Below are 15,828 nucleotides of genomic sequence, written 5' to 3' on the forward strand. Positions count from 1 at the left end.
CATGCCAGTATGTCATTCCTTATATAATGGGACTAAAACTGTTCACAATATTCCAGCTGTGGACTGACTTGTGGCTTGTATAGTTTTAGCAAAACTTTCTTATTTTTATACTTCATTATCTTTGAAATAAAGGCCAATATTTAATTTGCCTTTGCTATTACACACTGGAATTTGTAAACTAGTTTTTTGCGATTTATGCATGAGGACTCCCAAATCGCTGTGTGCTGTAGCTTTCTGCAATTTTCTCTGTTTAATTACGGAGAGATGAATTCAGTTTCTCTTTTCTTCCTGCCAAATGCATAACTTCATATTTTCCCAGTTTATATTCTATGTGCCAAGTTTTTCCCCATTTACTTAACCTGTCTATATCTCTCTGCAGACAATGTTTCATCCTCACCATTTGTCTTTCAATTTACTTTTATGTTATCTGCAAACCTGGCTCTTGTCCATTAAATAATCTCTTGCTGTCTGCCTTGATATTAGTTACAAGTTTATCTCAAAGTTTATTTTGTCCTTCTTTATTCTTTTTGTTAATCTTTTGTTAGTTGTTAAAGCTTTTCTAATCTTCCACCTTACCACTAATCTTTGCCACGTTGCATGGTTTTGCTTACAACTTGCCATTGTTCCACCACCCTCTTTGCTGCTCAACTACTTTCCCTGGCCACTGCAGCTACCTCTGCTTTCATTCCTATGTAACTACCCCCATTTAAGTTTAACACCGTAGTTTCTGACCCACATTTTTCCCTCTAAAAACTGAATACTAAATATTACCATGTTATATTCACTGTTTATCATGGGCTCATAATTCTGTGATAATTTATTAAACCTGCCTTATTATACATTATAGTATCCAAAATAGCTCGATTCCTAGTTGGATCCAACACATTATTCTAGGAAAAGGACTCTATGAATTCATTCTCCTGGTTAACATTACCACAAGGAATTGAGGGAAACTTGCGAGATGGACACTATTCGTCTCCAAATTTGCTTAACATTCCTCTGACATTATCATTAGATTAGATTAGATTACTTACAGTGTGGAAACAGGCCCTTCGGCCCAACAAGTCCACACCGACCCGCCGAAGCGCAACCCACCCATTCCCCTACATTTACCCCTTTACCTAACACTACGGGCAATTTAGCATGGCCAATTCACCTGACATCTTTGGACTGTGGGAGGAAACTGGAGCACCCGGAGGAAACCCACACAGACACGGGGAGAATGTACAAACTCCACACAGTCAGTCCCCTGAGTCGGGAATTGAACCCGATTCTCTGGTGCTGCGAGGCAGCAGTGCTAACCACTGTGCCACCGTGCCGCCCACAAACCTATATCATTTATGTATACAACAAACAATAAAGAGTTCCACAACTGATCTTTGTGGTACACTGGCCTCCAGTCACTCAGACAGCCTTCTACCATTACCCTTTGTGCCCTCTTACTAAGCCAGGGTGGCACGGTGGGTTGGTCAGATGGGCAAACCAGTGGCAGATGATATTTAATTCTGATAAGTGTGAGGTGATGCACTTTGGAAGAAGAAACAAGATGAGGGACTATTTAATGAATGGAAGGACACTGAGTAACTTAGTGGACTAGGGTGGGGATCTTGGGGTAATTATTCACAGATCCCTGAAGTCTGTAGAGTATGTGAAAAGGATAGTTAAGAAGGCATATAGGACACTTGTTTTCATTAGTCGTGGCAGAGTATAAGAGCAAGGAGGCCATGTTGACGTTGTTTAGAGTGTTGGTCAGGCCACAGTTCTGTTCACCTCGCTCAAGGAAGGTGATGATAGCACTAGAGGGGATACAGAGGAAGTTCATCAGGATGTTACTTGAAATGGAGAAACTAAAGTGTAAGGAGAAACTAGATAGGCTTGGATTGTTTTCTTAAGATCAGAAAAGACTGAGGGTGGACATAATTGAAGTGTGTAAGATTATGAAGGGTATGGACAGGGTGAATAGAAAGCAGCTCCTCCCCTTGGTTGAGGGGTCAGTCATGAGAGGGCATGGTTTTAGGGTAAAGGGCAGCAGATTCATAGGGGATTTGGGAATAAACATTTTCACTCAGTGGGTGGTGGAAATCTGGGATGCATTGCTTGGGAAGATAGTGGCGGCTGGAAACCTTGCAACCTTTAAAATATACTTGGATCAGTACTTCAAATATCATAACATTCAATAATATGGGATAAGTGTAGAAAATAGGAATTAGCGCATTTGTAGTGGCAGTTATGTTGATGCAGACTTGATGGGCTGAAGGTTCTTTTTCTGCACTGTATGGATCATTTGAATCTGATTTTCACAATCTATTTAAAGATTAAATAACCCCATCATTACTTAACTGCCTTTCTTGCGTGTCCTTGAGATCTCCTGACTGTACTACAATATAGCTATTGTTAGGAGGCCATAATCTACTCCTACTAGTGCCTCTTTTTCCTTTTTGCACCTTCCTCCACCGATATAGATTCTGCATTTCCGAATCCAAGATCACTTCTTGCTATCCTACTAATCCATCCCATTCTAATAAAGCTACTCCACCACTCTTTTCTTCCTGTCTGTCTTTTCAAAACTTCACATACTCCTGAATATCTAGTCCCCAGCTTTGGTCTCCTCCTTGCTCTTATACATGGCCTCCTTGCTCTTATACTCTGCCATGACTGATGAAAGCAAGTGGCCCATATACCTTCTTAACTATCCTATTCAATATTCTGCTGACTTCAGGGATCTGTGAATAATTACCCAAGATCCCCGCCCTGGTCCTCTAAGCTACTGTGTGTCCTTTCATTGGGAAGGGGCCATATTGGACATGGTGTTGGGAATGAGCCAGACCAGGTGATAGAAATTGCAGTGGGAGATTTCTTTGGGAATAGTGACACAATTCTGTAAATTTTAGAATACTCGTAGACAAAGGTGAGAGTGGTCCTTAGGGACGAGTACTAAACTGGGTCAAGGCCAATTTATATCAAAATTAGACAGGAGCTGGGAAATGTGGATTGGACACAGCTCTTTGAAGGAAAATCCACATTTGATATGTGGGAGGCTTTCAAAGATAAGTTGAAGATAGTGCAGGATAGGCATGTCCTTTGAAAACAAGGGATAGGAAAGGCAAGCGTACATAAAGTCCAGGCACCTAAGAACAGAATGGCCCTTGGAGGAATATCAGGAGAATAGGACCACTCTTAAATGAGGAATCAAGTGGGCTAAAAGGGGTCATGAAATGTCTTTAGCAGGTAGAATTAAGGAGAGTCCCAAGGCCTCTTATTCTTTCATAAGAAGCAAGAGAGTAACTAGAGAAAGAGTTGGTCCACTAAAGGATAAGGAAAGAAGGTTGTGTGTTGAACGTGAGAAAGTGGGAGAGATTCTCAATGATTACTTTGCATCAGTGTTCACTAAGGAATGGGAGGTGATGGATGCTGAGATTAGAGCTAGAAGTTTGTTTACTCTGGATCATGTTGACATAAGGAAGGAAGATGTGTTGGGTAGGCTAAAGGATATTAAGGTGGACAAATCTCCAGGACCGGATGAGATCTATCCCAGGTTGTTGTGAGGGCGGGAGAGAAGAAATAGCTCTGACAGATATCTTTAGAGCATCCTTAAATACAGTTGAGGTGGCGGTGGACTGGAGGGTCGCTCCTGTACAAGAAGGGTAGTAGGGATATTCCAAATACCTACAGACCAGTGAGCCTGATGTCAGTGGTGGAAAAGTTGCTGGAGAAGGTACTGAGGGATAAAATCTATTTATATTTGAAAAGAATGGGCTTATTAGTGATATGCAACATGGTTTTGTGCGGGGGAGATCGTGCCTTACCAACTTAATAGAGTGCTTCGAGGAAGTGACCAAGTTGATAGATGAAGGAAGGGCTGTAGATGTCATACACATGAATTTTAGTAAGGCATTTGATAAAGTTCCCCATGATAAACTAATAGAGGAGGTGAAGTCACGTGGTGTGCAGGGTGTTCTCGCTAGGTGGATAATGAACTGGTTGAGCAACAGGAGACAGAGAGTGGTAGTTGAAGGGAGTTTCTCGAAATGGAGAAAGGTGACCAGTGGTGTTCCGCAGGGATCAGTGCTGGGGCCACTAATGTTTGTAATATACGTAAATGATCTGGAAGAGGGCATTGTTGGTCTGATCAGTAAGTTTGCAGATGACACGAAGATTGGTGGAGTAGCAGAAAGCATAGGGACTGTCAAAGAATACAGGAGAATATAGATAGACTGGAGAGTTGGGCGGAGAAGTACCAGATGGAATTCAATCCAGACAAATGTGAGGTGGTACATTTTGGGAACTTTAATTCTGGAGCCAACTATACTGTAAATGGAAGAGCCTTGGGAGAAGTTGATGAGCAAAGAGAGATCTGGGAGTTCAGGTCCATTGTACCCTGAAGATGGCTACACAGCTGGATAACGTGGTCAAGTAGGCATATGGTATGCTTGCCTTGATTGGGCAGGGTATTGAGTATAAGAGTTGGCAGGTCATGTTAAAATTGTACAAGACATTAGTTCAGCCGCATTTAGAATTCTGTGTACAGATTTCGTCGCCGCATTACCAAAAGGATGTGGACGCTATGGAGAGAGTGCAGAGAAGGTTTATGAGGGTGTTGCCTGGTATGGAAGATGCAAGCTATGAAGAGAGGTTGAGTAGGTTAGGATTGTTTTCATTAGAAAAAAGAAGATTGAGGGGGGACCTGATTGAGGTCTACAAAGTCATGAAGGATATAGACAGGGTAGGTAGAGATAAGCTTTTTCCCAGGGTGAGGGATTCAATAATGAGAGGTAACACATTCAAGGTGAGGGGTGAAAAGTTTAAGGAGGATATACATGGCAAGTACTTTACACAGAGGGTGGTAGGTGCCTGGAATGTGTTGCCAGCAGAGGTAGTAGAGGCGGGCGTAGTAGATTCATTTAAGTTGCGTCTGGACAGATACGTGAGTACATAGAACATAGAAAAAATACAGCGCAGTACAGGCCCTGTGGCCCTCGATGTTGCGCCGATCCAAGCCCACCTAACCTACACTAGCCCACTATCCTCTATATGCCTATCCAATGCCCGTTTAAATGCCCATAAAGAGGGAGAGTCCACCACTGCTACTGGCAGGGCATTCCATGAACTCACGACTCGCTGAGTAAAGAATCTTCCCCTTAACATCTGTCCTATACCTACCACCCCTTAATTTAAAGCTCTGCCCCCTCGTAGTAGCTGACTCCATACGTGGAAAAAGGTTCTCATGGTCAACCCTGTCTAAACCCCTAATCATCTTGTATACCTCTATCAAGTCACCCCAAACCTTCTTTTCTCCAATGAAAACAGCCCCAATTGCCTCAGCCTTTCCTCATACGATCTTCCTACCATACCAGGCAACATCCTGGTAAACCTCCTCTGCACCCGTTCCAGTGCCTCCACATCCTTCCTATAGTATGGCGACCAAAACTGCACACAATATTCCAGATGCGGCCGCACCAGAGTCTTATACAACTGCAACATGACCTCAGGGCTCCGGAACTCAATTCCTCTACCAATAAAAGCCAGTACGCCATATGACTTCCTCACCGCACTATTTACCTGGGTGGCAACTTTCAGAGATCTGTGTACATGGACACCAAGATCCCTCTGCTCATCCACACTACCAAGTATCCGACCATTAGCCCAGTACCCCATCTTTTTGTTACTCTTACCAAAGTGAATCACCTCACACTTAGCTACATTGAACTCCATTTGCCACCTTTCTGCCCAGCTCTGCAACTTATCTATATCCCGCTGTAACCTGCCACATCCTTCCTCACTGTCAACAACTCCACCGACTTTCGTATCATCCGCAAACTTGCTTACCCAACCATCTAGCCCCTCCTCCAGGTCATTTATAAAAATGACAAACAGCAATGGTCCCAAAACAGATCCTTGCGGAACACCGCTAGTAACTGCACTCCAAGATGAACCTTTACCATCAACTACTACCCTCTGTCTTCTTCCAGCCAGCCAATTCCTAATCCAAACCTCCAACTCACCCTCAATGCCATACCTCCGTATTTTTTGCAGTAGCCTACCATGGGGAACCTTATCAAACGCCTTACTAAAATCCATATACACCACATCTACTGCTTTACCCTCGTCTACCTCCTTAGTCACCTTCTCAAAGAATTCAATAAGGTTTGTGAGGCACGACCTGCCCTTCACAAAACCATGCTGACTATCCTTGATCACATTATTCCTATCCAGATGTTCATAAATCCTATCCCTTACAATTTTCTCTAAGAGGAGAAAGTGAGGTCTGCAGATGCTGGAGATCAGAGCTGGAAATGTGTTGCTGGAAAAGCGCAGCAGGTCAGGCAGCATCCAGGGAACAGGAGAATCGACGTTTCGGGCATAAGCCCTTCTTCAGGAATGAGGAAAGTTTGTCCAGCAGGCTAAGATAAAAGGTAGGGAGGAGGGACTTGGGGGAGGGGCGTCGGAAATGTGATAGGTGGAAAGAGGTCAAGGTGAGGGTGATAGGTCAGACTGGGGTGGGGGCGGAGAGGTCGGGAAGAAGATTGCAGGTTAGGAAGGCGGTGCTGAATTCGATGGATTTGACTGAGACAGGGTGGGGGGAGGGGAAATGAGGAAACTGGTGAAATCCGAGTTCATCCCTTGTGGTTGGAGGGTTCCTAGGCGGAAGATGAGGCGCTGTTCCTCCAACCGTCATTTTGTTGTGGTCTGACGATGGAGGAGTCCAAAGACCTGCATATCCTTGGTGGAGTGGGAGGAGGAATTGAAATGTTGAGCTACAGGGTAGTTGGGTTGGTTGGTCCGGGTGTCCCAGAGGTGTTCTCTGAAACGCTCCGCAAGTAGCCGGCCTGTCTCCCCAATATAGAGGAGGCCACATCGGTTGCAGAGGATGCAATAGATGATGTGTGTGGAGGTGCAGGTGAATCTGTGGCGGATATGGAAGTTTCCTTTGGGGCCTTGGAGGGAGGTGAGGGGGGAGGTGTGGGCGCAAGTCTTGCACCTCCTGCGGTTGCAGGGGAAGGTGCCGGGAGAGGAGGTTGGGTTGGTGGGGGGTGTGGATCTGACGAGGGAGTCACGGAGGGAGTGGTCTTTACGGAATGCTGATAGGGGTGGGGAGGGAAATATATCCTTGGTGGTGGGGTCCGTTTGGAGGTAGCGGAAATGACGGCGGATGATGCACTGTACATGGAGATTGGTGGGGTGGTAGGTGAGGACCAGTGGGGTTCTGTCCTGGTGGCGGTTGGAGGGGCGGGGCTCAAGGGCGGAGGAGCGGGAAGTGGAAGAGATGCGGTGGAGGGCATCGTCGACCACGTCGGGGGGGAAATTGCGGTCCTTGAAGAAGGAGGCCATCTGGGTTGTGCGTTTTTGGAACTGGTCCTCCTGGGAGCAGATGCGGCGGAGTCGAAGGAATTGGGAGAATGGGATGGCGTTTTTACAGGGGGCAGGATGGGAGGAGGTGTAGTCCAGGTAGCTGTGGGAGTCGGTCGGTTTGTAGTAGATGTCCGTGTTGATTCGGTCGCCTGAGATAGAAATAGAAAGGTCGAGGAAGGGGAGGGAGGATTCTCTAAGACTTTGCCCACAACAGAAGTGAGACTCACCGGCCTATAGTTACTAGGGTTATCCCTACTCCCCTTCTTGAACAAGGGAACCACATTTGCTATCCTCCAGTCTTCTGGCACTATTCCTGTAGACAACGAGGACATAAAAATCAAGGCCAATGGCTCTGCAATCTCTTCCCTTGCTTCCCAGAGAATCCTAAGATAAATGCTATCAGGCCCAGGGGACTTATCTATTTTCACCCTTTCCAGAATTTCCAACACCTCTTCCCTATATACCTCAAAGCCGTCCATTCTAATTAATTGTGACTCAATATTCACATCGGCAACAATGTCCTGTTCCTGAGTGAATACTGACGAAAAGTATTCATTCAGTGTCTCCCCAATCTCTTCAGCCTCCACACGTAACTTCCCACTACTATCCTTGACTGGACCTATTCCTACCCTAGTCATTCTTTTATTCCTGACATACCTATAGAAAGCCTTAGGGTTTTCCCTAATCCTACCAACTAAGGACTTTTCATGTCCCCTCCTTGCTGCTCTTAGTTCTCTCTTCAGATCCTTCCTGGCTACCTTATAACTCTTAATCGCCCCAATTGAACCTTCACGCCTCATCTTTACATAGGCCGCCCTCTTTCTTTTAACAAGGGATTCCAATTCCTTATTAAACCACGGCTCCCTCACACGACCCTTTCCTCCCTGCCTGACAGGTACATACTTATCAATGACACTCAATAGTTGCTCCTTGAACAAGCTCCACATATCAATTGTGCCCATGCCTTGAAGCCTACTTTTCCAAGCCACGCATCCTAAGCCGTAGCTCACGAGTCGGTGGGGAGCAGAGGGATACAGATGCCTAGGAATTGGGCGATAGGTTTAGACAGTGAGTTTGGCTTGGGTCAGGCTTGGAGGGCTGAAGGGCCTGTCCTGGGCTGTAAATTTTCTTTGTTACTTTGTTCTTTGTAACCATATCTGAGTAATGGTTATCATATAACCACAAACTTCTATATGCACTGTTAATTCTTCTATTTTGTTCTGAATGCTGTGTGCATTCATATATGTTAAAAGAGCCAATAATTTGCCTTTTTATCATTTCTTCCCCCTTTCAATCTATTTACTGCTGTTTTGTTATGTTCGAACTCTCTGTCCCTCCTGTCCCACTGTGAATATCATTATCAAAATAGCTGTACTGTAATCTTTTGCTTTGTAAGTCTGCATTTCGCCTGTCACAAACCTTCTCCTATTGATTAGTTTAAAACCTAACTATAGCCTATATGTCCCTTATTATTTGACTCGACAAGACACTGGTCCCAGCATGGTTCAAGGAAACCCTTTCTGCTGGAACAACTCCCTTCTACCCCAGTACTGGTGTCACTCCCTTCTACCCCAGTACTGGTGTCAGTCCCCCATGAAGTGAACCTTCATTGTAGTTCTACCATGGATGACAATAACTGCCACTGTGCACACCGACTCCCAAGTTCTTCTTCAGCTCGATGAATTGTCCTTAACACTGTCACCAAGCAATTGTGCCTTCAGGACTTATTCTAACGAATACAGAGAACGGAATTTATGACCCCAATTATAATGACCCTAACATAACTACATTGTTAGATTGCTCATCCTCCCTGGAGCATCCTGTCTCATTTGAACAGGTTGTAAGACAGTTGTGGGAGGTGAGGTTTCTCAAATGCAACTCCTTGGGTCACTGTGGCTATCTTTCTTGCAGTCACACCCACCTATCCCTGATCATAGACCAGTTTTAGAGTCATATAAGAGTATGGAAGCAGAACCTTCTGTCCAACTTGTTCGCGCCGACCAGATATACTAAACTGACCAATCCCATTTGCCAACACTTGGCCTATCTCCCTGTAAATCTTTCTTATTCATGTACCCATCCAGATGCCTTTTAAATGTTGTAATTGTACCCGCTTGCACCACCTCCTCTGATAGCTCATTCCACACAAGCACTACCGTCTGCATGAGAAAGTTATCTCTCAGGTCCCTTTTAAATCTTTCCCCTATCCCTATCAAGCTTTGCCTTCAAGTTTTGGACTCCCCTACCCTGGGAAAAAGAATTTGGCTATTCACCCTATCCATGCTCCTCATGATTTTATAAACCTTTATAAGGTCATCCCTCAGCCTTCGATGTTACAGGGAAAATATTCCCAGCCTATTCAGCCTTTCCCTCTAGCTCAAACTCTCAAATTCCAGTAATATCCTTGTAAATCTTTTCTGAACTAATTTAAATTACCTTTAACATTGTTTCAATTTAACTGATCATCCAATGTCTTTTTGAATGTCTTGATTGAAAGTGCCCCCACCACACTTCAGGGCATTGCCATTCCAGACCACTTGAGTGAAAATATTTTTTCTCTCATCACTTTGAATGAGTCAATGTGAATTCTGGCCTAACTTGGAGTTTAGAAAAGCATTCCGATTAAACATTTTTGTTCATTAAATACATTATTATTTGGATATTACAAAATATTTTTGAAAAATATCAAAACTTTTCAATTTAAAATTCTCATCACTGGTCAAGTTTGTCTCAACCACTTCTCATTCCAAAATACTAATTAATTTTTCTTGATTTTAGAACCAGAAACTGGATTTGTGAACAAAAATTCAGTTCAGAAGGAAGTGAAAGTTCGACAATCAGAAAATGTTACTCTTAGCTGTGAAGTGTCACACCCCAAAACTGAAGTCCAATGGTTCAGAGATGGAAAACTACTCAGTAAGAGTGGAAAGGTGAAACTCGAATCTGATGCTAAAATTCGAAAGCTTACTATTCAGAATGTGGAGTCAAAAGATTGCGGTGGATACATTTGTGAGGCAGCTGGAGAGAAACTGACCTTCAATATTCAGGTTACAGGTCTGACATTTTGTACTCCTTTAATTATTCCAGTATTCATTTGTAACATTTGTACAAATTTTGTCACTGTATAGGACCTTTTTTTGGTTCTCTTTATCTCAAGTTAATTTGAAATTAGTCATTTACGCTACTTACGTGCATCAAGATATATGGAATAAAAGCATGTAGATAAAAGCAAAAGGATGCAGCTGCTTCGAGTCTGAAAATACACAGATAATGTTGGTAATACTCAGCTGGTTAGGCATCGTTTGTGAGGAGAGAAATAATTTCAGGTTGATGATCTTTCATCAGAATTGAGGTAGAGATTGACACCACTATGTTTGGATAAACTGACTGAAGGATCTGAATGGTTTACTATGTTCCTGTGAAGCATTTTTGTCATTTGTGACCTGTATCATGAAAATCAGCAACTTAGTACTAAATGTTTACTTGGAATGTTTAGTGGTGATTGCACTGTGGAATCAGGAGTTCACTGATGCTTCTACATAAATGATCCACAATTAGGGAATGAATTTAGTTTCATGATCTTCCAGCAGTCAGTCGAGCAACTTCCCACGAAGGCGATTGTGGCTGGCTATCTCACGACACACCATTGTTAAACAGAGCAAGTGTTAGGCCCTTCATTTACATGAGCAAAGGGCTTAGTGCTAGGTTCAGCATTGAAAAAGGGTTTCTTGTTTCTCTTTATCCAATATTTTGTTTAGCTAATTTTCAGACAAACATTTACATTCTTAGTAGGCTGCCTAGCTCTTGGAAAACGGAAGATACGCAGATTGGTATTAATACCCATATATATTACAAAGGAATAATATTTTTCTAATTATTATAGGCCTGTCAGAATTTCCTTAAGAAGGCCTGTTTTAATTGCGTTTTTTTTTGTTTTAAGAACATATTTGGAGGATTTTTGTCAGTTTTGAATTCGAGGTAATCCTTTACCCTGCCTCTGAGATAAATGATTCAAGCCTCATTCTCAAGAGATGAGGACATAAATAAGGTGACACAGTGCATTACTAAAGGAGTTCTGTGCACATAATGTTCTTTGTTACCGATGAGATGCTAAAATAAGACCTCACCTGCTCTTTCAGATGTACTTACAGGTCGCATGGTATCATTCAAAGAAAAACAGTGAAGTATTACTTAGGCTAAAATCGATATTTCAGCTCGAATTACTAAAATTGTCTGTTTCCTTGTGGGCTGAACCATAATCTCTTCCAAAAAACAGTGAATTGTGTATAAGTTTGTTTTCATTATTGAATTTATTTTTCTGTAATCTATGGATAATCCATTTGACCCATCTCATTTAGAAACTAACACCATTAGTGAACTCCTGCTGCTAGGTTTAATTTTCTTGGTGGTGTTCCAGGCTTAACGAATCAGGATGTTATTTTATAGCTACTAGTTCCCCTGCAATCTTATCATGTCTAGCTAACATAGTACATACTGGTATATCTCTACAGATTTCCTTAAATCTCTTTAAAAACCTTATTAGATGCTCATGTTGTCCTTCCTCAAAGTACAAAACTACATTAACTAACTGTCCTAGTATGTCAATGTTGGTTAGTTGAAATTGCTGACGTGGTAGATAGTGTTCGGGCTCACCGGAGCCCATCCACTCCATGCTGCTGCATTGTGTTTCTCTTTCTCGTCTTTTTTTTAATCTTCTTCCTTTCTTCTTCAGCTTTGAGGCTGAAGTGGTGTAGGTGAGGTGGTGGCTGCAGTGTCAGTAGCGTGGACCAGGACTCCTGGCAGCCGTGCTGATGCCTGGAGCCTGAACTCTCAGTGGTGATAGACCCAGAGCTTGGACTCTTAGCAGTGTTGGCAAGATGGTGGCAGGTGCAGAGTCTGGGTTTCCTGAGGCATCAGCGTAGTTGTTGCTGTTCCTAGAGCAGGACTTTTTGAGAACCCGAACACATTGAGGAAACCTTGCAGAAGCTCTGAAGCCATGTTTGAGACCCCAATTTGAACAGAAGATGAACTCTTATTAAAGTAATTTGTTTAACATATTATGCCTCAAAACTGTGCTGGATTGTGGCAACAAAACACCTTTCACTGTATCTTCAAGATATAGGTGACAATAACTAAACCATTCATCATTCAAATCGAGGATGTTTACTCTGGAAATGGTATATCTCACCTTTTCTCTCATCTTTACTGCCTCTGTCATCATTCATTTCTCTTACCATTATTCCCTGCTGTTATCAGATTTTTGAACAAACTTCTCATATATTAAAGTTAATCTTTCTTTGCATCTTCTCTGCCGCTGTAACACTATATTCTCATTCTGTTCTATTACCCTTATGTAATTATGTAGGGTATGATTTGCCTGGATAGCATGCAAAACAGTACTTTTCACTGTATCTCGGTACATATTGACAATAATAAAATCAAATGTGGTATACTTGCTCTTTCCCACTGTCCTTCCTATGATTATATCACTTTAACATGTTCACATGATTTTCCGATTCTTCTTCGTGCAATGAGGTTCATCTACCAGTTAAGTCACTTTACTAACCTTCCTCACTAACGTTTTTGGACTACTGAATCTTACTTGCAGAGATTCACTTTGGAATGATATGAAAACTAAATCTTCGTCTCCTGTTTGAAACATTCTAGATGTTCAAAGTTTGGGAGAAGATTTGTAGCTCGGGTGCTCGTTGTTGTGGTTCTGTTCGCCGAGCTGGAAATTTTTGTTGCAAATTTTCGTCCCCTGTCTAGGTGACACCACAGAAGCGCTTCACAGGAGGCTCCCAAGCACTGAGGATGTCACCTAGACAGGGGACGAAACGTTTGCAACAAAAATTTCCAGCTCGGCGAACAGAACCACAACATTCTAGATGTATAATATTTGCCATTTCTTGTGATTTTCTTGGGAAGCATGGACATATAATCCAACATTGAGTGTAATTTTTATGCCTTAAAATCTCCTAGTAATCAGTATCTTAACAGATCTCTTATCTCATGACCATGGATAGGTTTGGATGGACTGATCCTAATAAATTCATTTGGAGAATCTCTGGTAATATAGCAAATTGTAATAAACCTAATTGTTTTTCCAAATCCTGTGAATCTTTTTGAGAATAGGCCTTAAGACCGTAAGAAACAAAAGTAGATATGTATGGCTTTTGATTTTTACCTCCACCTTGGTTTCTGATGAGAAGGGGATCTTGGGGCTTTCCCAACTATCCTTTCTTTACCCTGGTTACTTGTTTTCCTTTCACTCTCCCCTCCTCTGTCCCTCTCGAGTTTATAGGGTGATGGAAAAAGGGTTTAGTTTTGATTCGATTAGATTCACTACAGTGTGGAAACCGGCCCTTCGGCCCAATAGGTACACACCAACCCTCCGAAGAGTAACCCACCCAAACCCCTTTTCCCACTGACTAATGGACCTAATTGACAATTTAAGCATGGCCAATTCACCTAACCTGCACATCTTCGGACTGTGGGAGGAAACTGGAGCACCCGGAGGAAACCCACACAGACACGGAGAATGTGCAAACTCCAGACAGGCAGTCACCTGAGGTTTGAATCGAACCCGGACCCTGGTGCTGTGAGGTAACAGTGCTAACCACTGAGCCACCGTTATGGATCAACTCATCATCATCAGTCACTGCTGCCTGTTTAGTATTTGCCACCCTCTGGGTCCTTGCTATGATTTCAAATTACAAAAACTAGTGAGTTTTCAATAGAATGATTTTTCTCAGAGCTTCATATAGTATTACTCCTGATGCCCGCATCCATCTGTCAGAACTGCTTTGAAATTCAAATATAGGTTTGCTCAGTCTGTTTCCTCAGATTTTTAAACTTTTGTCTTTATGTTTTAAGAACTAATTTATATCAACCAGAGTAGCCAGTTCACTGCGTCATAATACATGGAATCTTCCTCTAATGTGAAACATAGATTTCCTGTGCTTTACCTAATTACTTGCTGTGCGCAGTAGAGTCCAGTTTTTCTTCAGTTACTTTATTTGCTTTGCTATTTTTTCAACAAACATAAAAAATGCCTCCCTATCCTTTTCATGCAATTCTGCTAGAAGCTGTGCAAAATGAAGAGATTTCTTACTGGACTATAACTGATGACTAGGATTTTCTCCAGCAGAGTCTTTGTCAGCGTCAGATGTCTTTTTTTAAAAAAACTGTATCATTTTAAGCTGGTATCTATCTCTTGCCTCTATTCCCTTTCTCTCTGAAATTCATGCTCAATTTTTCTCAGTTTCATTTGCTGCGTTATCATTTCTTTTTCCATTCTTTTTGATTCCAAAGCTTTTTCTTATTCTATTTTGAACTGCTTTACCTCTTTCTCATATTCAAGCTACTTTAACTGTAACTGAAGGAGAAAGTGAGGACTGCAGATGCTGGAGATCAGAGCTGAAAATGTGTTGCTGGAAAAGCGCAGCAGGTCAGGCAGCATCCAAGGAGCAGGAGAATCGACGTTTCGGGCATGAGCCTGAAAAAGGGCTCATGCCCGAAACGTCGATTCTCCTGCTCCCTTGGATGCTGCCTGACCTGCTGCACTTTTCCAGCAACACATTTTCAGCTCTTAACTGTAACTGAACCCTTGCTAACTCAAGTGACTTACCATTTGGCATACTTAGTTCCTCCTGTACTTCATCTAGTCTTAGTTGCTTTGCCAGTATTTCAATTACCTCTACCTTCTTAGTTCTGGCTGTCAATTCTACCTCTAATTTATTTGCCAATTTGAGCAGTCTGGCTTTTGTTACTTCCTGTAAATTCACCAGGGATATCTATTGAAACTGCAGGATGGTTTTAGCTGCTTTGAATGCCATCATATTTTAGTATGAGAAATCTGACATCTGTCAATTTATTCTTTTACCACTCACACTAACTCCACATCGAAACTTGCGTTATCCATGTTCAAAAGCTTCCAGACTCTGATCCCCCAACGTTTGTGACTGCTTAACTGGGAAGAGTGCACATTAATTATGCTCCACTTTTCCACAAGCTATCAAAAAATCCATAAACATAAAATCCCAAAAGACCACCAAAATGACCAATTTGCCTGGCTGACTGCTACTCAGGACAAAAGCAATTATGTCAGTAACAGAAAAATAATTATTCATAAAGCACTCTTTCCTCTGCTTTTATTAAAGTTAAGAATAATTTGTCTTTCCTGTGCAACCTAAGCAAGTTAGGATCCCAGCAGATACTATTGTCAGACAAGTCAGGTTCCAGACAGAAACCCAACTTGATAGGTCATAACTTGTTTTTGGGTTTTAATGCTCTGGTCCCTTGCTGAACCATAGGATATTGATTTTGCTTTAACAACAAAAAGTAAGTTTATTACAAAGATAACATAGTTTAGATTATTCTATCTACTTATAATACAAATTCAAGGATTTTAATCACGCAATAATAGTATAACAAAAACAGAAATTGTTGGCAAAACTCAGTAGGTCTGGCAGCGTT

At 42.3% G+C, this 15,828-nt stretch overlaps 1 protein-coding gene across 4 annotated transcripts in view; it reads left to right on the forward strand.

Moving 5' to 3' along the window:
- The window catches only part of obscnb (obscurin, cytoskeletal calmodulin and titin-interacting RhoGEF b), a 799,195-nt gene that overhangs the window by 95,863 nt on the left and 687,504 nt on the right, over nt 1-15,828 (forward strand). For all 4 annotated transcript variants that reach the window (XR_015757277.1, XM_087987576.1, XM_087987577.1 and 1 more), the window contains exon 10: nt 10,129-10,404. Coding sequence is in view for 3 of the 4 variants with exons in the window: in XM_087987576.1 (XP_087843702.1) it covers nt 10,129-10,404 (276 nt within the window). In the remaining variant the exon portion in view is untranslated. The remainder of the gene's footprint in view (nt 1-10,128; nt 10,405-15,828) is intronic.

Source organism: Chiloscyllium plagiosum, unplaced genomic scaffold (assembly GCF_037043375.1).
Source record: "Chiloscyllium plagiosum isolate Xiang-an unplaced genomic scaffold, Cpla_swu_hap1 HiC_scaffold_5, whole genome shotgun sequence".
Lineage (NCBI taxonomy): Eukaryota > Metazoa > Chordata > Chondrichthyes > Orectolobiformes > Hemiscylliidae > Chiloscyllium > Chiloscyllium plagiosum.